Genomic DNA, 24,347 nt, shown 5'->3' on the forward strand with positions numbered 1-24,347 from the left:
TTGACTAATGAAGCAGTGAAAGTTTATACTGCATAGAGTCAATGAATTCCTGTTGCTAGGTACAAAAGGTAAGCTAAACAAACAATGCCTTAATGCTTTCCCAACTTATTTTGTACACACACACACACACACACACACACACACACACACACACACACACACACACACAAAGTCACAACATTCAGCAGGGAACCTAAGCAAATTAAAGAAAACCTAAAGCAAAGCTGCTAGAAGAATTGCCTTCACCAATCCTTTAAGGCCATACCACCAAGACTTGTCAATGGCCTCAACTGGCTAACACTCAAAAGCAAAGTGAGCTCATTTCAGCAGCTCTTCACCTTCAAAATAATCACCTAGGCTGCTCTGCTAGCATACAGGAATAGAGTCCCCACTGCAGTCCAAGAAACCAGGATTCAATTATTAGCTCAGGGCACTAATGAAGTGGCAGGGAGGGATTCAGTGATGACACCCCCTAAGGGGAGGCGTGGCCCAAAGAGGGGAGTTCCTCTTGGACGTAGTTGATGAGAGCGGGAGGTGGAGAAGGGAGTCCTTATGTCATATAAAGAAAAAAAAAAATGAAAGTATGTAAATACAAACAAGCCCCTAGAATACTCTTACGATCCACAACCTGCCCCAACAATACCAGAGTAAGTTAGGGGATTGGAGATTAGCCGGTAGATTATTTGGACACAGGGCACTGGACAGCTGGACCAGTAGTATGACATTAAAGAAGACCAAAAAAATTAAAAAAAAAAAAATGTATCCACCAAACTCACAGCAGAAGCTGCCCTTTCTAAAGTGTCATACACTTTCAAAATGCCTCACATGCACAGAAAGACAATTTTTGCATCTCTGCAAAGTTTCAACCACTACAAAGTCTATTCTCTGCAAATGCATCTATTCTGTGTTGAATAAGCTATAAAGTGAAGAAGTTACATCTGCCCGACATTGGCATCTTTAAACGTTACTGTAGAATGTTATTTCTCAACCTAAATTAGTCTAGCTTTTATCTAAAATTTGCAAGTCATTACTTCCAAATCCTTCACGTCTGTGGGTGTTCAGTACACTCACTGAAACAGGTGTTGTCCACAAACTAAGCGTGCTCTCATACTGCACTTAGTTTTCCTGCATGTATCACAAGCTGCATCTTCTTCTTCTCCTTTCATCGGCTCCCATTAGGGGTCGCCACAGCAGATCATCAGTTTCCATTTCGTCTTTTCCTCTGCATCTTGCTCTGTCACACCAACCACCTGCATGTCCTCTCTCACCACATCCATAAACCTCATCTTGGGCCTTCCTCTTTTCCTGTTACCTGGCAGCTTCATCCTTAGCATCTTTTTCCCAATATACTCTGCATCCCTCCTCAGCACATGTCCAAACCAATGTAATCTTGCCTCTCTGGCTTTGTCTCCAAACCTTCCAACCTGGGCTCACCCTCTAATATACTTATTCCTAATCCTGTCCACCCTTGTCACACCCAGTGCAAATTTTAACATCTTTAACTCTGCCACGTCCAGCTCTGACTCCTGCCTTTTTGTCAATGCCACAGTCTCCAACTCATATAACATAGCTGGTCTCACTACCCTCTTGTAGACCTTCCCTTTCACTTTTACTGGTACTCTTCTGTCACAAATCACTCCTAACACTTCTCCACCCACTCCATCCTGCCTGTACTCTCTTCTTCACCTCTCTTCCACACACCATTACTCTGAACTGTTGATCCCAAGTATTTAAACTCATTCACCTTCGCCACCTCTACTCCCTGCATCCTCACCATTCCTCTATCCTCCCTCTCATTCATACACATATATTCTGTCTTAGTCCCGCTGACCTTCATTCCTCTTCTCTCTAGAGCATATCTCCACCACTCCAGGGTCTCCCTCCACCTATTCCCTACTCTCGCTACAGATCACAATGCCATCTGCAAACATCATAGTCCACGGGGACTCCTCCTGTCTGATCTTATCTGTCAACCTGTCCATCACCATTACAAGTAAGAAAGGGCTTAGAGCTGATCATGGATGTAATCCCACCTCCACCTTAACTGCATCCGTCACTCCCACTGCATACCTCACCGCTGTCATACTACCCTCATACATATCCTGTACCACTCTTACATACTTCTCTGATACACTCAACTTCCTCATACAATACCACAACTCCTCTCCTCTCTAGGCACCCTGTCATATGCTTTCTCCAAGTCCACAAAGACACAATGCAACTCCTTCTGACCTTCTCTGTACTTCAACACACTCCGAGCAAACATTGCATCTGTAGTGCTCTTTCCTGGCATGAAACCATACTGCTGATCACTAATTATCACCTCTCTTAACCTAGCTTCCACTACTCTTTCCCATAACGTCATGCTGTGACTGATCCATTTAATCCCTCTGTAGTTACTACAGCTCTGCTCATCACCCTTATTCTTAAAAATTGGTACCAAAACACTTTATCCATTCCTCAGGCATCCTCTCACTTTACAAGATTTCATTAAACAATCTAGGTGAAATGGCAGTGGAATTTTTAACTAAACACTTCCATGCTTCCACAGGTATGTCATCTTGACCAACAGCCTTTCTATTCTTCATCCTCTTCATAGCTATCATTACTTCCTCCTTACTAATCCACTGCACTTCAAGATTCACCATCCGCACATCATCCAACCTTCTCTACCTCTCATTCTCTTCATTCATCAGCCCCTCAAAGTACTCTTCCCATGTGCTCAACACACTCACCTCGCTTGTGAGTATGTTTCCCTCATTATCTTTTATCACCCTTACCTGCTGCACATCTTTACTAGCTCAGTCCCTCTGTCTAACCAATCGGTACAGGTCCTTTCCTCCCTCCTTAGTGTCCAACCTTTCATACAACTCTTCATATGCCTTATACTTAGCCTTCGCCACCTCTCTCTTTGCCATGCACCTCATCTCCTTATACTCCTGGTCTACTTTCTTCATCTCTCTGACAATCCCACTTCTTCGCTGTATACTCTCCTGTACTTCCTCATTCCACCACCAGGTTTCCTTGTCCTCCTTCCTCTGTCCAGACATCAAACCAAGCACCTTTCTAGCAGTCTCCCTTACTAGCTCCACTGTAGTTACCCAGCTATTCGGTAACTCTTCACTGCCACCCAGTGCCTGTCTTAACTCTTCCCTGAACTCCACCTATCAATTACCCTTTTTCAATTTCCACCATTTGATCCTTGGTGCTGCCCTCACACTCCTCCTCCTCTTGATCACCAATGTCATCCTAAAAACCACCATCCTATGCTGCCTAACTACACTTTCCCCCATCACCACTTTACAGTCTCCAATCTCCTTCAGACTGGCCCTTCTATATAAGATATAATCCACCTGTGTGCATCTTCCTCCACTCTTGCATGTCACCCTATGCTCCTCCCTCTTGTTAAAATACGTATTCACCACAGCCATGTCCATCCTTTTCGCAAAATCCACCACCATCTGACCTGCATTCCTTTGCTTAACACCATACCGATCCATCACTACCTCATCCCCTCTTTTCCCTTCACCAACATGCCCATTGAAATCTGCTCCAATCACTACTCTCTCATCCTTGGGTACAGTCATCACCACTTCATCCATCTCACTCCAAAATTTTTCTTTTTCATCTATCACACACCCAACTTGTGGAGCATATGCACTAACAACATTCATCATTACACAATCAATTTCCAGCTTCATAAACATTACTCTGACACTCTTTTCACCTCCAAAACACTCTTAGTATACTGTTCCTTCATGATAACCCTATGCCATTTCTCCTCCCATCCACACCACGATAAAACAATTTGAAACCACCTCCGATACACCTAGCCTTGCTCCCCTTCCATCTGGTCTCTTGAACACACACAATATACCAACCTTCCTTCTGTCCATCATATCAGCTAGCTCTCTCCCTATACCAGTCATACTGCCAACATTCAAAGTTCTGACCCTCACTACCACAGTCCAAGCCTTTGCCTGCCTTCAGGCATGCCTTCCTCCCTCTTCTCCTCCTTCGGCCAACAGTAGCCCAATTTCTGCCAACAGTACTGGTGGTGGTCATTGTTAACCTGGGCCTTGACCGATCTGGTATGTATATCGGTGCTGTTGTCTACATGTATGATTTGGCAAAGTTTTACGTACTACAAGCTGCATATACTTACTAATATTGTTCACAAGTAAATATTAGGCAATCATTCTGCAGACTATTGCATGCCTAGCCAATATCCAGACAGTGACTAAAGGTGAGAATAAAAGCTTATAAGAACAAAGATAATACAGACTGACAAGAACCATGCAGCTAGCTTTGATTTGTCCAAGGATGGATAGCTGGAACAAAAAACTTAGAAGGTATGGGAGAGTCAAGGAATAGGTCTACAGACAGGTAGAGGCAGGATAGTGAAGATGATCAGGGTAGGGAGATGCAGTCTGGCAGATGGCAGTCTAAATATGAGGTCAAGTGACAGTCATCTTTTTCTCCACAGGAACTCCATGACACTTTCTAGCTTCAAGACAACACTGGAAGTTTACTATGGACAGGTCTAATCATATGCAACATACACAAGCTCCTTTGGAAAAGGTAATATGAAATGAGGTGGCATCTCTGGAGTTGGTTGTTAACTAGCATTGTGTTCTATGATTTGAATAAATGTTTAATTAAATAACATAAAAATGGAATGGAAGAGATGCAAGGGATAGTAAAAGTGGAGTTAGGACTGTTTAAGCAGTAATGGTTGGGAGGTAGACATAAGGGGAGGGTTTAACCCTCACAGCATGTAAACATGTGGGTAGGTCAGCAAGGACTACACAAGGGCATAGTGGCAAACAGTTGAAGACTCAGAAGTAAAAGATTAATAGACTAACATACAAAATTAAAACAGAAATGCAATGCCAAACTATAAAAAGGAGAACAGAATACACATAGTTCAGTGGCAAGGATCCCAGAGAGACAGGCACAGGATGAGGGCTTCAGTTTGTACATATACATGCATGGATCTATGGTGATTAACTGAAACACTAACACAACTGATCGAATAGCCGCGGTGGTGCAGCGGTAGCGTTGTTGCCTCACATCAAGAGGTTCTCCCGTTCGATTCTCGGCTGGAGCGCCTTCTGTGTGGAGTCTGCATATCCTCCCCGTGGTCGAGTGGTGTTCGAAAGACATGCGTGAATGAGCGTGCCTTTGTTGAAGGTTGGGTGTCGAGCTGGCACCTCGGCACCGTAAAAATCTACTGCCAGTCATTAGCAGACTGGAGTTCCGCTGTGGCGACCCCTAACTGGGAAAAGCCGAAAGAAGAAGAACAACTCTAACACAACTGATCAATGCCAACATATCGAAAAGTCAAGTTACTGAAAACCTAAAGTAATGAAACACAACAATTCAAAAACAAAGCAAGCAATTTCCCTTTCTGATCCATTAACAAATACTTACTACTAATTGCAGGCATAATCTGTCCGAACAGTGTTAGTGTTACTGAAGGCTTTTTCTAAGGTAAGATATATATCATTCGGGTTGGGGCAAGGACAAGATTACAGTTAGGGTTAGCACGCCATTAGTAATGTGGACAGAGGGAGCTTTCCATTATCCACTTTACAAATGCATGGTAACCCTAGTCCTGCCCCTAACCCCATTCTACATCTTACCTTAAGAAAACCTTTCTGGAACATTACCACCTTATTGTTAAGGCACTCACCACATACATCTTCATCACTCACAAAACACTGAATCTGTCCCCTCACCAGGCTCTTACTCTAACCCTAACCTGCAAACATGAACACACATTCTTCCACCTATAATTCTCATACTTTCCCATTCTTGCTTTACCACACAAATTCCATCTGACTTCATTCAATATCTCCGGCAAATGGCAAAACCCTTGTCCTAACACTTTCACAGACACTAAACTTACTCAGAGTATTCATTCAAAAGATAATCCATACACACACACACACACACACACACACACACACACACACACACACACACACACGTACTTTTATAGATAGATGCAAGACAAAAAATAAAGAAGAGCTTAAAAGGAACGAGTGGTAGAAAACACTCCACTTATGTGCTGTGATTAATACGCTCCATAGGCTTGGAGTTGATTGCTATGGGGCTCTCAGTCATAACAGGTACAGTGGAGCCCATAACAGGTTGCTGGTAGAATTCCTTGCAATGTGGTAATGAAATGTGCAGGGGAGGTTTTAAAGAATAGAGAGAGACAGAGGAGATTCAATAAAGCATATTCCCCAATGTGTTGTCAGTGGCCAATAAGCACAAGCAGAGCTATCACGCAGGTTACAAATATAAACAAATAAGGGCAGCATCTATTGAGAAGTGGGACTTAAAGAAACCAAAGAAAGACTGCAAAGATTACAACAGGGAAAAATCCCTTGGAATGCAATGCCTGCCACAAGAACAAAGAAGTGTGTGTGTGTGTGTGTGTGGGGGGGGGGGGGGGTCAGATTGGTACCAAAAAAAAAAAAAAAAGTGTTAAAAGTTTATTAGATGACCAGGTAATGCTGAGAGGCAACAGTCGGGGGGGGGGGGAGACAGACAATATGCAGCAAGACCTACAGGTACAGCTGAAATCTACAGCCAACATCAATCAAGAAAATGGTGTCCGAGCTTGATATAGCAAATGGTTGAAAGTACTCAAAAACAGGTAAGCACCAATGGTTCAAGCCAAGAAGAGTGTGTGTGTGTGTGTGTGTGTGTGTGTGTGTGTGTGTGTGTGTGTGTAGCTTATGAATCTACAGGAAGGGAGCAGCACTTGCATATAGAACAGAACCTTAGAGAAAGGTGAGGTGTTATGTCCTCAATAAGCATTTTAAAGACTTAAGCTTGCTGAATTAGCTAGTAGATTTTCATTTAACAGAAAAACAGCAGACTGTTGTCAAGGAGTATGTGGATCTATTCTCATTACTGAAACGAAAGGATGAAGACAAGCAAAAGGGCAGAAAATGGAGAAGCATACACTATATAACAGAAAAAGAATGGATGGGAGACCATACATTTACCACAGGCTATCACCTACGTCCCTCTTGGATAAGGACAGTCAGTGCTGATCATAGACTCGAGCTGCAAATATAGACCATACAACCTAAGGAAACAGAGGTATAACATGGCTAGGTTTATAAAGGCCCTAGGGCCAATAGCCTAGTAACCTCCTATAAGAGAAGTTCCCCTCCCTTTCCAGCTCTTGTAAGAAAGAACATTTAAATTGTATGGCTGCAAAGTTGCTTGAGAAGGAAGGAAAAAGAAAACGGCACTAATTTTGTTAAAAGGTTTTGCAAGGGGTTTCAGGATGCCAGCAAAGGGGCATGTGGTGCAACTTAAAATCACCTACAGGAAGACTGCACATGAGGGCAATGTTAGAGAAAGAAATCAAAGGCAGGAAAGCTACATAGTGCATTTGTTAAGTTGCCTAGACAGGAATTTACAGTCACAGTAAGACGCTGTCCGGTTCGATTCTCAGCTAGAGCGTCTTCTGCGTGGAGACATGTGTGAATGGATGTACCTTCGTTGAAGGTTGTGCGGTAGAGCTGGCAACTCCATATGTAAAAATCAACTGCCAATCATTAGCGGACTGGAGTTCCGCTGTGGCGACCCCTAACCGGGAAAATCCAAAAGACACAACAACAACAACAGGTCTTATCCTACAGAAACAACTGGGGGAATGCAGGCTTATTAATCACTTGTCATATCTCAAAGAGGGACTCAATGACTGTCTATAAGAAGACATGGAGTATTCATTCTTTGATAAAGTGGTCAAGAAGGTTCAGAAGATAGACAGACAAGAGGCACTCATGGCTAAAACGTATATTAAGTCTGGTTTTTGAGTACCTTCTATATGGTAAAAGGATCAGGAATAACTAGCGCTGAAATCAAAGAGCACTACTACACAGACAGATGGATGACCATAGTCTGCTTGCCTGTGCAATGTTCAAGAAATTCACTACATTTCTTCACTGGACAACAGTATAAAGGGTTGGCAGGTACAATGCAGTGCATTACCTGTACGACTTTCTTTTTCTGTGACAGGTAAACACAACAAATGCCAACATGCAATTGGAATTTTTTTCGTACAATTATGCAAGGACATGGAGATTTTCAGCATTCTAGTGCCAGTGTACAAGAACAAAGGGGAAATTCACAAGGGTGATTGATAAATGAATAGAGTGTGTGGCAGAAGGTAAGATGGGGCAGGAGCAGTTTGGATTCAGATCAGGATGCAGGACAACTTACCAGATGTTTGCAGTGAGACAGATAGTTGAGAAGAAGCTACAGACGAGGAAAGAGCCCAAATGAGCATTCCTACACTTGGGAGAAAACATATGACAAGATCCGAAGAAAGCGTTTTGGGCAGTCCTGTAATGGTTCAATGTCCTGGAAACATTGATATAATTAGAATAGGCTATGTACAAGCACCCAATGATGCAAGTACGAACAGAATTGGGACTCCCATAGGGGTTCCCAATGGGGGTGCATCTGGGTTCATAGGTTGGTACTAGGCTATCGGCCCTAGGGCCTATACAAGCCTAGCCATAACAATTCCCTGGCTATTTCTTCCCATAATATTTACTTCCCTGGACCCCTGTCTAGCAGAGCGACTGATGTGATCCCCGGGGTGAATTTTCTCTCTCCCACCCAGTCATTAAGGTTCCTTTTGAATAGGGCCAAAGAGGCACGCTACTTGACATGTATGGACAGTCTATTCCAGAGTCTGGGGAGTCTCTGGGTCAGGAACCTCTCTCTCCAGCATGTTTTGTTTATTGTGATGACAAGGTTTAGATCCCTGGAGTGTGTGGCTCTGAGGGATTGGGATTACTTTAAGTGTAGCATGTCCAACAGCTCTGGGTTTGACACAGCCTTGTATGTTAAGCAGAGATAGCCTCTGAGTAGACTATATGCCACAGAGTATTAGCTGGAGTTATTTTAGATGGTCAGCATGGGGAATATGCTTTAGGCCTGTGATTCTTTTAGGGAGGTATTTCTGCGGCCTTTCCAGTTGTTGCAGGTGTCTTGAGAGCTACATACCAAAGAGGCGTTGTATTCTATAATGTGTCTAATGAGAGAGGAGTACAGTGGGACAATGACCTTCTTTTTTCTGGATGAAAAACCCTTAGTGATGAGGTGTGCCACATAGAAGGATTTCCTGACTGTTGTGGTGATGTGGTTATCGAAGGTGAGGCCACTGTACACCTGTAATTCCCGGGTACGTGTTTTTTCCCAATGGGATAACTATATATTTCTTGGCATTGAGCTTGAGCCCATGCCTCTGGCACCAAGCATCTGTTTCTGTAAGGCCCTTTTGTAGAATATCCACATCATTTGGGGATTCGATAATGGCTCCCAGTTTGGAGTCCACTCTCCGAGTCCACTGCTGTTCATACTGGTGATGAACTACAGTAGCAAGCAGGTTAGGAGACAGGTCAACAATACTGCAGTATGCAGATGAAGTAGTAAAGCAAGCAGACTGTGAACAAAAAGGTCAGCAAACAACAGGGGAACGAAATGCAAAATTGGGGAACACAGAATTAAACTGAGAAGAGACGAAACTGTTTAACAGCAGCAAACAGGGGAAATCTGAAAAAGTAAAAAATTGAGAAAGAAGGGAAAATGAAACAGGTTAACAGCTTCATGTAAGTGGGAAAGATTGGTCGAAAGAAAAACAAACAGTCTGAATGAGGATATCAAAACTAGAATCAGAAAGGATGCAGCCACCTGGCACAGAGTGTAAGGGGTAGAGTGTAACAGAAGAATGTCAAATAAACCGAAAAGTAAGGTATAAAAAACAACATGCAACTGGCACTACGGAGTGGTACAGAAACCTGGGCAGTGAAGGCAGAGCACCTGCGTTAGAAGTTAGAGCGGATGTTGATAAAGTGCCCAAAACAAGTATTAGGATGTGCCTGAGGTGGGGGGCAGGATGCACAGTGTTGAACAGACAAAGAAATAAGGACATCAGAAAAGAAGCTAAAGTAGCTCCAACAGCCGAGAAGGTCAAAGAGAAAAGATGACAATGGTTCAGGCATATATGTAGGAAAGCAGATGATGACTTGGTGAAGATTTGGAAGAGACAGGAAGAAGGAAAGTAGAAAAGAGAGCAATCAGCAAAAAGATGGATGGACTGCATGACAGAAGACCTGCAACAGATAGGCATGACTTTTGAAGAAGGTAGCAGAGTGTCATTAAAAATGAGACAGATGGTGACAGTTGATAAGACATCCCAACCCCATGTAGACATTTGAAAAAAGGGGCATTGATACGGAAGGAGGTACAACTTTTGGGAGTCACTTTAAAAGGTCAGCGGTTCAACTCTGCAAAGCTGGATGACATACAAAACGAGATAGAGTGTTGATTACAGCGCTGGGCTTATTTCCAATCATAGTAGCACTATAACTATGGGAACAAATGAGGAACATGGCGGTTAAACTGAGGTTGGTAAACAAAGTGGTAGCCCACCAACAATTATCTAATGGAAAACAGAGTTACGGGAACTGTAATGAGGTACTTCACCTTACATTACTTAGCACTGAATGCAACTGTGATATAGTTCATCATGAATGAGGCTTAGCTAACACATTGCCAGATGACAGCCTCATTTACAATGGGCCCACTTCAGCAGTCTGGCACCACAAGCAGCACTAATGCCAGTGCAGGCACCATTTCATTTAAGGGTACTATGGGCAAACAGGAATGGGAGCAGATGGTCACCTCTCTCAGTAAATGAATTACAGCAGTATACAAGACGGAAGTACAGCAGTTTTAGAAACCAGAATATCACAAAAGGTGGATGGTGATATGGCCCATACAAGATGAAATGATTAGGGCTTATATTATCATGATCTGAAAGTGGGATGGAGTTCAGACAAAGCAAGGAGTCATCTAGCAGCTCTGTGTTGTTTGCAAAAAGTAGTGGGATGACGAGGACATGGCAAAATTATTCCAAGTAAATAATATGTCAAACGATGGTAAAACAGTATTGTAAAAATGAAAATTATGCACTTACCATAACAATAGATACATGTGGTCCGATTTTCATTCAGTTTAACTATGGGCTGTCACTCCAGCCTCAGCACCGATTCTAAAGCACTTTGGTTTGAAGGCTCTGACTCCTCCCCAACCCATAATTGCCTGAACTCCACCTCAGTGCCTCAGACTGAGTTTGCCCTCGATTAGATATTATATCCATATCCAGGCCAATAAAAGTGTATATCGATCATATAAACTCTGTTCAAAAACTAACTCCAGAATGTAGGACAGAAAAAAAAAAATGGTAGGGTTATGGGAAACCAGCAGAAAGAACAGCTCACAGACAGGTCATGCCAGAGGCGACCTTGTCATCACAACCCTATTTGTGACAATTTGGGAGGGATGTTGAACCGGATGAAAACTCAGACAACGTGGCTCTATCATTACAGTGAGTACGTAACATTCATATCCAGTATTAGCTTTTTTCTTCTGATTCAACTGTGGGACAGATTCCCAAGCATACAGACCTGTTCGGCATCAAGGAAGGATATTCCTGAGAAGGTGGAATGTAATGTAGATTGGGATGGGATACAAAGGTATGAACTGTCGTAAAAACAAGCCCATTTGTTGTACACAAAGGAAATGCATTCACATAAAACATCTATTCAGAATAACTTTAGGCACTGCTTTGTCCAGTCTACGTTTTGGAGAATGCCACAAACAATTGATCCGATTTCGTGAATGGTTTAGTCCTATGAAGCTAGAACCTAAGCTAGCGATGAACATCTAGCATATGTAGCATGTATTCATCCTTATTTGAAAATTTTGGGAAAAAGGACTAGTACGTTTATCAACTGATTTAAATTAGTTTTGGATGCCACCTTAGAAAGGAAACATGTACTACTCCTTAAGAAAACACTGTGTTTAAAGAAGACCAAATAGGGAGGTTTGCAGAAAAAAAGTGCTTGCATCTCTGAAATCCATTTGGTTGAAATAATTGCCACCAAAAAAGTTGTTTTCCCAAGAGAGGAATTTCAAATCAACTGATGCTGCAGGCTCAATCTGGCTGAATCAAAGCTTGTAGCATGATGGTAATATCCCAGGGAGGTACCGGGTCTTTGATAGGTTCCTTTAAGGAAGGCCTCAGAAACTCTCAAAGAGGGTACAGAGTACCTATATGGAATCTATATATAGTTGCCATTTACACTTCGATAGCTGAATAACTTGAACCACTGGGAAAAATTCTGACATAAATCTTAAAATGGAAGGAATGGGGGGGCAGAAAAGGGCTCTAACCCCCTGGACATAGCCCAAATGGGGAATCTCTTCCATTTGTTACGGTACATTTTTGTAGTGGTCCATTTTTGGATGCTGATATATGAATGACTAAAGAGGGAAGCCTGGCATCTCTAACTATGGGTAGAACTCGAAGAACCAATTATGGCTTTCTGGTCTGGAGGAGGTAGTCTGGATGGGTGAGTTAGTAGATCTGGATAATGATCCAGCATTCATGGATGACGTACGAGTAGAAGCCACAGTAAGGGAGCCACGTTTGTTAAGACCAGAAAGGGGCAATGAAGATTCACCTTGGCCTTGTACATTCTTGCTTTCTGTATGAACTTATTTATTAAATGCAATGGGGGAAAAGCATAAGGAGATCGGGGGGGGGGGGCAACTGTTGACTAGAGCATCCCTTGGTGACTTGTCCCTGCAAAGGGGATCAGGGCAAAGTAACTGCTGTACTTTTTAAACAGGATGTGAACAGTTCACAGCAAAGTTGGCCCTAGTGACTGAAAATCCAAGTCATCACTGTTGGATTGAGGGACCATTCATTAGGCATCAAGACAGATCTGCTCAATTTGTCCGACAATACACTGGATGACCCCGGGATGCACATTGCTATTAGAAAGCTTCAAGAAGACATCACTCATTGACAAACTCTTGTGCTGTCTCGACACAAGGGATAAGAGCATGTTCCTCCCAGTTTGTTGACGTACCAAACCACCAGTATATTGTCTGTCTTTACTGATACCACACCCCTAGAAAGGATGTCCTGAAAGGCATGCAATGCTAGGAGAACTGTCATCATCTCTAGAACACTGACGTGAAGGGTAACCTCTGTATCTGACCAAGTGCCCTTGACTCCCTTCCCTTTGAAATGCCCCCCACTTTACAAGGGATGAATTCACCATCGCTATCGTCACAGAGGGGTCTGGAAGAACAGATGCTCTTCTATCACTGAATGAGATGTTACTTACCAGGATAGGTGTTGTCTGCAAATTGGAATGAGATGAACCTTGGGATGAAGTGAATGGTAAATTTGGGACCACCGCACCATTAGAGACCACCAAAGTGCTCTCATGTATAATCAGGCTAATGGAACCATAGACTGTGGAAGCCATTACAGCCAGTAGGCGAAGAATTAGTCTAGTGGTGGGGAGGGATGATAAAGAACTTGAGTGACAGTGAGGTATAGGGGAAAGCACCCTTGAGTTGGGGAGTTGGTTGATCTGCAAGCTTGTGTCCACGTAGCATCCACTAAATTCTGATGAAAAGGCATAAGATGACGTTTTGGTTAGACTGAACATGATCCCTAGGTCTTACATTGGCTGAGGCAGAAGGCTCTGATGGTGTGACAACAGGTTGTTGGAAGTAGCGGTCAGAAGCCAATCAATGTATGGAAAAATGTGGATCTATAGCAGGTCAAGATGCACTGCCATCATTTTGGTGAACAACCTGGGGGACTGTGTGAGACCAAATGGCAGGGCTCTGAACTGATAATGGTTGGCTCCCAGCCGGAAATGGAGAAATCTCCTCAAATGCTTCTCTATCTTTCCATGGTAGCAAGTGTCCTTGAGATCTACAGAGCACATGCAATTGTCCTTCCTCAGCAGAGGCAAAATGGACTGAAGTGTGACCATACAGAATTCTGTCTGTCTGACATACCAATTTAAATGGCTCAGATCCAGAATGAGTCCGAGGTCCCCTGTTTTCTTGGGTACTAAAAAGAACCTCAAGTAGACTTTGGATTATAACTGGACTTCAGGGACCAGTTGGTTGACTCATTGTTCTAGTAGCTTGGAAATGTCTGCAGCTGTGAATTCCTCTGACTGGGAGCAACATCAGGAAATGTATTTTTCTTGGTGGGAGGAAGGAAAAATGGTATGGAGTAACCTCTGGAAATATGCTTAGTACCCAAGAATCTGTAGTTATGTTTCACCAGGTTTGTGGGTACAGAGACAAGTACCCCTACTGCCTCCAGAGTGCAATGAAAGGGCTTTTCAGTATGCAATCTGCCTCTGCGGTGATGTCCATTATTGTTACATGCCCCCCTGCCACAAGCGGGTATATCGCCAAGACTGTCTTGGTAAGACAGTGATGATTTTCTGAACCACATCTTCTCCCAAGCCCCTGACTTCTAGAATAAGATCTCTGGGAATTGGAGAAGCAGATTCACACTGCAGAGAGAGTCTTGCCATCCTGTTGACTCCTAAATCAGTGTTTCTTTAACTTTGTGCCCAAATAAGGTGGGCTCATTGAAGGAAGCATTAAAAGAAAAACATCTTAAAGCTTTCCACAAAATCACATAGGAGCATACAAGTGTGCCAACAAATGCTAATGCCAGTGCCTGCTGCTCTCTCTGTGCTATCACCTGCCTTAGAAAGCAAACGTATGCCATCTTCTGAACATCAACTGGTAAGAGAGAGACTTGGAAATCTCCTTGATCAGATCTCTCCGAAATCTGGTGACATGTGCTAAATAATTCACTGGTTTAAGGGCAAAGGTCACTGAAGCATACATCCACTTCACAAATGGAGCCATAGCCCTCGACTCTTTACTAGCGGGCTGAATTGAGGAGCTTTCTTCAGACAGTTCCTTTTCTGTGGCTGCCACTACTATCATCGTGTCCACCAGTGGACCTTTGCTCCAGTATTTCTGGTCTGTAGGTGCTGCTAGAATCCCATCGGGCTTCTTAAGGATGGGTTCCACCATGTCAGGGTCCTTCTATGCCTGTTGAGCCATCAAATCAATGAGTGGGTCAACAGGTGGTACCAACCAGGATGAAGATGAGCTAGAACCAAAGGCTTCCAGGAACATGGACTTGTCTGGAGAAGGGTTATCAGTGGACCATCCTCCTCTCTGCTTCATCAATTCAAGGATCTCACCAAAGATGATGTCTTCACCTTCATCCAAGTCTGTAGTTTACCATAAGACTCTGAGCAAGTGTCTGCTTGCATGTCTATTTCCTGTAAACCAGTTTGGGGACGGGGGGGGGGGTTGGAAAGTTCTGAATCAGACTGGGAGCTAAATGTAGCAGGTAGCCTGGGAAACTGACTGCTCCTATCCGATAAAAAATGGGAAGTAGAAGTTGATACTAGCCATGGTTTGGATGGAACCAAACTGGATGGGTGCACCTTTTCCCTAGACATTAAAAGGACCTACTCAAAAGCCTCAAAGGCTGAGGACTCCATTGGAGCCCTCCTGACCACAGACAGACAACCTCGGAACAGAGAGGCCCTGACACCAAGGCCAACCTCAGTACCAAGCTATTGGGAGTGGAGGTACAGAGGGGAAGAGGATTCCAATAACTTCATTGTTGACCCATCCCCTGGAGCCACAGCACCAAAGTTTTGGCTCCATGATTCTTCCAGATCCAAACATGTTGGGGCTGAAATAGGAAGACAACCCATTGGAGTTGAAGTCACCTATACTGTTGGCTCCAGCAAAGGCACACAGGGACAGACAGAATCCAATATAACCAGAACTGGGCAGACTGGGGACAGATAAGACAGAGGAGGAGGGGTAGATGGCCCAGCACTTGGTACATTCCCAGAAAAGAATTCAGAGAGAATCCCGAGCTGAATCAGCATTCTGAGGAACGTCCTCATCATCCTGTTGACATCTTGTTTGATCAGGACTCTTGATGGCCAAGTCAATGAAGCAACTGAAGGTGGTCTCGAATACCTTTTTTCTTGAAAGATCAGTGGGTGTAGTCTGGGATTCACTGGGTCTGGAGAGTATCGGGTTCAAGGAACTGTTGGCTCCAAACATCACGGTACCTTGGGATCAGAGTGTTGGATCTAGGGATTGCTTACTGGACTTCTCAGAGTCCAAGTTCTCTTTTTCCTTTGCTTGTTATTTTAGAACATGTGATAAGGTTGGATCTGGTCAGATCTGACAACCCATAGCTGAACTGGACAAAAAATAGACAACACTGGATCTCCAGATAAGAAGTATTCCATTAGCACCAGACTACTGAAAGCATTTTGGGATGCATTTCCTAAAGTAATTTTAGACAGCTACAATGTTTTGTTGCCTAGAGCTCGTTTTTCAATTGAAATTTGTGCTGCATTTAGATAGTCTGACAGTTAGTACACTCCACATGAGAAAAGGGCACCAAGTAATAGTGCAGTTGAGAGTTGTCATGATTTCAAAAGGATCTGCATACATGTTTGGCAGAAGAGGTCAGAGGTCAATGGGCATGGCTTTTGCCTTAAGCCTTCAGCAGGTATGTACTGAAACATCTGACACTGGCTAAGACAGTACTAGACAAAAAGAGGCTCAGAACAGGGACATTTTTCTGCCATCAGCAGGGCAAGCCACTTGTAGAACACTAAGTGATGGCCATACCGCAAACCTCCGTAGGGGGCCGAGGCCTAAGTACAAAGAAGTACACCACGCTTTTTTTGAACAGGGGCAGCTTTCACACACAGACAGACACACACAGGAAACAAAATTTAGGTCAGTGAAAGTCTAATACATATACAGTCTACCTAAAGATCAAGCCACTTCCAAGTGTCTACCATTTGAATTATAGCACAAGAAACAGCAAGCCAAAGAAGCATATAGAGATCACACATTCATAAACACAAAAACAAAAAAGTTACAATGAGAAGTACTGGGATCTAAAAAGCTATTACAACAAAGTAGCATGGTTGGGACTTCAGATACAAAATGGTCATGGCTTAGCACTTAAGTATTAGGGCCACCCCAATACTATACTATGCTCTTTCCCTTCAGGGAGAAACTATATAGGTCACCATAATCAGTTAGTTAGCCTCAACTGCCATGTGAGTGCACTGCAAAATACACAAAAAGACGAAGAGGTCAGAGGGCCAGGTCCTTTGGATGCTTCAGAGAAGGAGTTGTAGGACAGATATGATGGGTAAGTCAATGGCAAACACGGAGGCATTTACACAGCCCATATGGGAATAAAAAATCAGATGGTTACAGATATATCAGTGCACCAGTCAGATAAGGGGAGCTACACATTCTATACAGGGCTGGCAGAGTAGGCTACGACAAAAATAAACGTGTGGGAGATACATTTGATAAGAAGGAGAAATTTAGAGCTCCTTTTCTTCTGTGGTGGAAGGCAGGATTGGTAAGGAAGACCAAAGGTAAGTAGAGGGATACTGGACTGACCAGTTGGTCCTCCCTACAGAGCTGTTAAGTCATAAGATTCCTACATGTGGCAGCTAACAGCCCCACCTCCTTTGGTAGACTGTAAGGCAATCTAGAATGTGAAGTGATTTAGGTTTAAAACTGTGGTGTGGAAGATTTGTAGTACCAACGGCTGAATATCTGCAGTGCTGTACAGTCAGTTTGGCTCTGTAGTTGTTGGTGGTGTGTGTAAGCATTTAAAACAATCACGCTCTGGAAATCCTGCTTTGCACACATTTCCTGAAGTAAAATGGCTTAAAAGGTTACGGCTGTGGAAATTTAATCCATTTTTTTGTTTTGAATTTCTTAACAACTAAATGTGTTAAACCAATGAGGTAAAGTGAGCGAGTAAGGTTTTAGAACTGAAATTAATACAACAGGGCCTCAGCAAATGATAAACATGAGGAGCAAAATAAACATGCAAATATGTTACTTGTAAATAACATAAGAAGAAATTTCATGTGATTTAAAGAATGCTTAACAGTTATTCTGAATAGAGCTATGCCTGACATGACATAATATCGTTTGGCAAGCAAGTATCTCACAGCTAGCCTCAATTTGTCCAAGGAGCGGCAGCTCAAACTGAGCGGAGACATATGGGGATGCAGTAGCAAGAGATGGGCTAGGGAGTAAAGGGTCACCTAGGTTGAAGTGAAAAGATCAGCTCCAGTGAATGTCCAAGGTTTCATAGAAAAAACTTACATTTAACACACACCCAAGCCCACCACCTCATAAAAGCAAAAATGAAAAGTTGCTTAGGTTCAGATAATGGACAGTAAAGATGGTAGGGAGGGAAATTAGCCATTGGCCTACAGGGGGTAGTCACATTGGGAGTCCAAAAAGAAATTTCCTGTCCCCACCAAATATTTTTGTTAGGCTTTTCACCATCTCCAGTGGGTATAGGTAGCCAGAAGTAACCATCTCCAGTGGGTATAGGTAGCCAGAAGTTAGGTTGTTGCAGTCATGAAATGAGAAGACAGGATGTGTAAGAAAGGTCAAAGGTGACTCGAGGGGGGAGGACATAGGACCAATCAACTGGTCATCCTACACAGGTGCTTGATGCAAGGGAGGTCTGGGGGACTTACAACTGGCATCCTTTGACAGACTGTAATATAGGCCAAAATGTGAAAAGGTTTAAGCTAAAACGGTGATATGTGAAATCTGTGCTAATGATTAAAAACAGAATATCAACAGTGCTGTTGACTCTAATTGTTAGGGTGTATAATCATTCTAAATAAGCTCTCCCTGGAAATCCTGCCCTATGCATGTCTCCTGAAATAAAGTGGCTTACAAACTGGCAAATAAACTCACAGCTGCGGCCATTTTAATCCACCTTTTGTGCCTGCGTCTTTCTTAGCAATAAAGTTTGTTAAAACAATATGGTGAATTAAATGGGTATGGTTTAACAGTGAAGTTACGACAATTATATGCCCGAACCAAAGAGTATATGTATATGGCTTGTAAATAACATAAGAGCTTAAAATGTTGCTCAATGTGTGAACATGGCCAGCCGATATACAGCATACATATAGAGCAAACATGTGCTTAATCTCAGACAAAAACTCATAATTAATAAATAAATAAATAAAGCTCATGTCATCTATGAAGTACTTCTTAACCTTAGTGCACGAATTCTGGACAAAACCAAAAATCATGGACACATTTTAATCACTCTTATAAACTTACAAAAAGTTGCTTGAATAACAGAAGTTGAATTAGCATGCTTTTCCTGAATTATATGAAGCCTGAAAATCAAATGATTGTCATTATTTGTAAATTTCAATCCTCAATTATCTCTCGACCACAACTCATAAAAAGGCAATGGTTTCTCTCTGCTAAAGAAATGGCTTTCTGTATAAATTTAGTTCAGAATAGTGCCCTTCAATAAAATGTTAGCACAGTGAGAACTGGTCATTAACTGTATCAGATAGTTACTGCTATTACATCATTCTTCACTTGTTAACAACAATGCAATACCCACCATAAAGCAGAATTCTGTTAGAAAGGCAGTATGCCACCCCCACAGCATCATCACCAAAGTCTAGAGAGTTAAAACAGCGACCATGTCCTCCTTTAACTTTAGTCCTTATCTTTGACAATTTATTCCCACCAATGTTTAATCTCGTGCATCCAAACTTTGCTTGTTTTTTTTTTTCTGAATTTCTACGTTATGCATCCACCTCACTAGTGATTACAGCTGTCCATCAAATGTACCCAAAGGAACAGTCTCCTTACCACCAAACACCACTGCTTCTGTCAACAAATATATACTGGTCCCAGTCTATGTGTTATATTCTCCCACTGACAGCAAGTATATTGTACATCATTTTCCAGCAGATCCATACACTGGTCTTTTATTAGAACCACATATCTTTACACTCTACAGTGTATCTTTACGCTCCCGACTCCAGCATATCCAAATTCTTCTCCCATTACATGCATATTTTAACTCCTTCTTTCCCGGCTCCAACAGACCTGCAACTGCTATCATTCACAAAAAAAAGCTACACTGTTCTTACCATCTTCGTGTGTTAACACGTTCAGGCACCAATACCAAGCAAGTCACCAAGACCATTAACAGCCTAACAAAAAAGCTTTCATCAAACACTGTACTCTCTTCCAGTCACCAGACTCAAGCTCATCTCACAATCCATGCAACAAGTAGCATCTTAAAAATGTTGTTTCTTTTGTCCACTCCATCATTCTAGTGACAAACATTTACAGGACAACAACAGTAGACAGAAAAATGCAACAATTTTTCTTATTAAGCTAAACAGTTACTAAATGGCACATTTCTTTTGAAATCACATAACGGGAATACCAAGTTCAACTCTAGCTAAAATCAAAACAGGATAAACATTACCTTCAGAAGTATTATCCAAACCTAAATGTTATAAAATGATAAACAAGTCCTCAAACTGTTTTTCATCTAGCTGCTTCTCAAATGTTCTAGTATCATAACTCACCCTTACTTCAATATCTTATGAGCCACCAGTTCAGTCAGTTAACACAACTACAGCATTATCATATGCCAATGACTTATACATATCTACGTACCAGTTAACCACCAGCATTCAATGCCTCCTCCATCTTCAGCACCTACTTCAGTTGTACAGTTGGGTGTTTTGTAGACAAAATAGAAACTATCTACAACAACTTGTGTTCAAAATGTACAAAACCACTTACACATCTTGAGACAAAAATGACTGCTGTTTGTCTACCTCCACTGTATAAACAGCAACAGGCATTTAAGGCTGTATACAAGGTACAAACGTGAACAATGCTATATGCATTGGCCTACACATCAGTTCTTAAAACACTCCCAAGTAATGTGCAACTATACTGTATTAAAGCACCCTGCAGTAAAATACTGCAATTGTCAGAGATATAAAAGTTATCAAACCCTTAATTAAAAATCTGAAATGTAATAAAACAACCAAACTAAGTAACTCCCTCTAACCACACAGCAAACTAGACTTCATGATCAGCTACCACACTGGAAGTTCATTAAAATGAAACAAACTTCAAATGAAGACATATTGACAAAACAGCAAACTCTAAAACTTCTTTGTTCACAATCTTACAAAGTATAAAATGCTGAGAAAGAAGGCATGTAATTTCAACTTCCTCCTAAAAAGTTTCTTCAGTATTTAAGACAGGAATGTAAAACTTGTCCAGAAGAGCTGTGAACTGCTAGCTCACACCCTTATGTAAACTCACATTAAATGACCTCAGGGCTACCAAAGTTTTCCATTCCATTCATTCCATTCAAAATTACAGCCTAAACAATGGCAAATACTCTAGTCCATTAACTTATACAGAAACAATGTGGCCACGTTATCTAGACTGCAGCTGGTTATTAAAGAATACATAAAAATCATTTAAAACAAAATTGTAAATATGTATATATGGATACACGTCTCTTCATTGCAAGTTCACATCACTGAAACTCAAATGGTCCAGACCATTAGATTGAAAACTCATTTGTTTGAGAATTCAGTTGACCGACAGCTCATTTGATAGAAAAGTGTAGAAGATGATAGTAAATGATATAATCAGGTATTTTATATCATAAGAGTTATTAGGGAGGCATGTCTAGTAGAGCACATGTGGATTGTAATGGTCAGCATCATGTAGAACATGACCATGTTTTCACTTCTGCACTGTTTTGCTGTTGTGTGGTGCTTTTTCTTTTCTTTTAAGGTTGTGCAATCATTAAGTTAACATTAGGGGTGCAGGGGGGCTTGCCCACTGTATTTTTTATGTTAAATTTCTTGCAAATAAAGTTTTTTACCAAATGGATTTTCAACCACATGAGTTGAAATCAAATGGGCTCGAAATGACCTTTCAATTAAATTACACAGACCCATATTATACACACACTGACACACCCTTAAATATAAATATGTATATGTATGTATATCTGTATTTCCTCATTTATCTAAACTATGCATCTCTCTCTATATGGACCAGACACCAATAGTAATACACATCTTACTGAAACAACCAGCATGATAACGGACATCTTTGACAAAATATAATCAACTGTTTTTACTTTTGTGAACAAATTATTTCTGCTTTTTCTTATCACATTAAGAGTGTTTCATCCAAAAACCGGAATAAGGGGAAAGGCAAAAATGCTTTCTTCTGTTAACACAGCAACAGCACTAGGCAAGCAAACAGGGAGACCATAAGTAGGCAGTGGGGCACACTGAAAAGTTTGCACCTCCCTTTTCAAGCACCCAGTAGTGCTCACCTCCCAAATTAAGCAGGGCTGTATATGATAACCTAGGGGAAAACTTGTGTCTCTCCATCCAGTCAAAGTAGCCAACCTGCATCCTCAACCTCCTACTACTTAAACTACCAAAGTCTGACTTTGCAATGCATGACAAAAACAATGGAATACTTCAAATCACAATAACTTTGGACTTCATATGTGTAAGCCCCCATTTTCAGACTGCTGCTCCATGACTTGCACTTAAAAGTCTTGGAATTTAAACCTTTCCCCCAAAAGGACAACCCAGTAATCAAAATATTATCTGCCATTCTTTCATGCTGGATACAAATCAGTACTGAAACAATAAAAAGAGTATTACATGGTAATTTCAAACTACGAAGCACTCCAAACTACAATTCAGTCATTTAACCTGTTTAGATGCATTACATAGTCCATTTGCAACCATTACTGCAGGAAGACAGTGACACACTCTGAACTTGGATTATACAATATTAATTTGTGCATACGCAGTACACCTTCCCTTACAACTTCAGTCCCAAATGCTTTGCTGTAGTACACCCACTTACCCCATGCTCGTCCTTGACGAAGTAGCTACCACTTGAACCTTGATAGATGCGTTCAGGAAATACACCCCTATCAATGGCACGCTCAGCCTTGCGTACGATCTCGCTGAACTCGGGGTCCTCAGGAAAATCGTTGCAACTGAGGTGACCTGAATCCTTACCCCTCTGTTGCCGATTATCCAACAGTGGTTGCCGTTCACAGTTCAGCCCAGGAGAACCTGGTGGCGACGGAGGTAGGCGTGTCACACCACCTGGAAACCGCAGAACTGGACTAGGTAAGTTACCGGCGGGATGGTCCACTTGGTCCCTGACAGGAGACACTAACGGGCTTGTCTCAGTCATATCACGATATAACAGCCAACAACTTAGGGATCAATTCACATTCAAGCAGTAAGGCCGCCTATTCTAAAACGATACAAGAGTGTCATTCCCTTATTCACGCACAACAAAACGGCTAAAATTCAATCAGCAGTACAACGTACAAATAAGAGGAATGCACGCGGCGCTCCTAGACGTTTGGTATCCACAGCACAAGGAAATACCACTTCCTACAATGATTACTTTTGGTCTCACATCTGTCTTAGCTGTTTACAATGAGTCAGCGACAGCACGTCAGCTGACTGTCAGCTGACTACCCGGTTTTCCGAAATACTTCCGGGGCCATTTTTTTCTAGTAAAACTTAATTCATACCTTTCAACTGTCTCTGGTTTTAATTCAGATTATAGCCGTGTCACTCTTGAATCCTCCTAAAACTGGTGGCTTTTGGATAAAAGATGGCGTTACATTTTATAATGACACTAGTTAGAATTATACACTTATTTTACTTCAGAAAATGTTTATTAATTCACATATTATTTTGTTAATGCCTCAAGTTAATAAATACTAATATTTTGAAAACTGTATCTGATTATTCCTTGATTTGCTCCCGATTTACTTGAGGGCTATGCTAATGACTCTAGTTTATATTTGCTTAAAGTGCCAATTAGATGTCCGTCGTACTGATCACTACTGCAGTAGCCTTAGGTAAGGGTGTAACCCATATAGCTAAGGCTACTGCAGCAGGGTATATAGCAAAGTCTACTGCAGCAATGATCATTCGAACACATGTTGTTATGCTAAGTTAATAGTTTTACAACTGTACTGTATCTGTTATATTGTAACTTTCAGTGGAGACTTTGAGGAATCTTGGTGTTGAATATGTAGAATTGGTAAGAAATTGAAAGCATGTTACTACATGAGGTGCGGACATAGTAATATTTAAACACATTTACAGAAAGTGACACGGATGTCTAACATTCCTATACTTACCTGATCTCTAGCACATGAGGTAATGGTTGTGAGCCATTAATGAGCTTCATTATGCTGTTTTGGGTTTGGTTCCTCGTGCCACTTCTGATTGGTGTGTGTGTGTGTGTGTGTGTGTGTGTGTGTGTGTGTGTGCGCGCGCAACTCCTAACAAAACCGTGATTTCTTTTCAAATGTTCTTGATTATTTCTAGTATACACCATACCTCTCTCAGGCTGCTATACAGATTTTAGCATAATGTCCAGATTTGTTTGTCCGTTTTTCATAAACTTGTGGTTTTATGGCAAATTAGTGATATATTATTAAAGTCTGAATT

At 41.9% G+C, this 24,347-nt stretch overlaps 1 protein-coding gene across 1 annotated transcript in view; it reads right to left on the reverse strand.

Moving 5' to 3' along the window:
* The window catches only part of PI4K2A (phosphatidylinositol 4-kinase type 2 alpha), a 1,139,234-nt gene extending 1,115,892 nt beyond the window's left edge, over window positions 1–23,342 (reverse strand). Inside the window, exon 1 of the mRNA XM_044056228.1 lies at window positions 22,729–23,342. Coding sequence (XP_043912163.1) covers window positions 22,729–23,067 — 339 coding nt within the window. The 5' untranslated portion in view covers window positions 23,068–23,342. The remainder of the gene's footprint in view (window positions 1–22,728) is intronic.
* Between the last annotated feature and the right edge of the window lie 1,005 nt (window positions 23,343–24,347).

Source organism: Protopterus annectens, chromosome 14.part0, assembly GCF_019279795.1.
Source record: "Protopterus annectens isolate FY-2018-M chromosome 14.part0, PAN1.0, whole genome shotgun sequence".
In the NCBI taxonomy this organism is placed as follows: Eukaryota; Metazoa; Chordata; order Ceratodontiformes; family Protopteridae; genus Protopterus; species Protopterus annectens.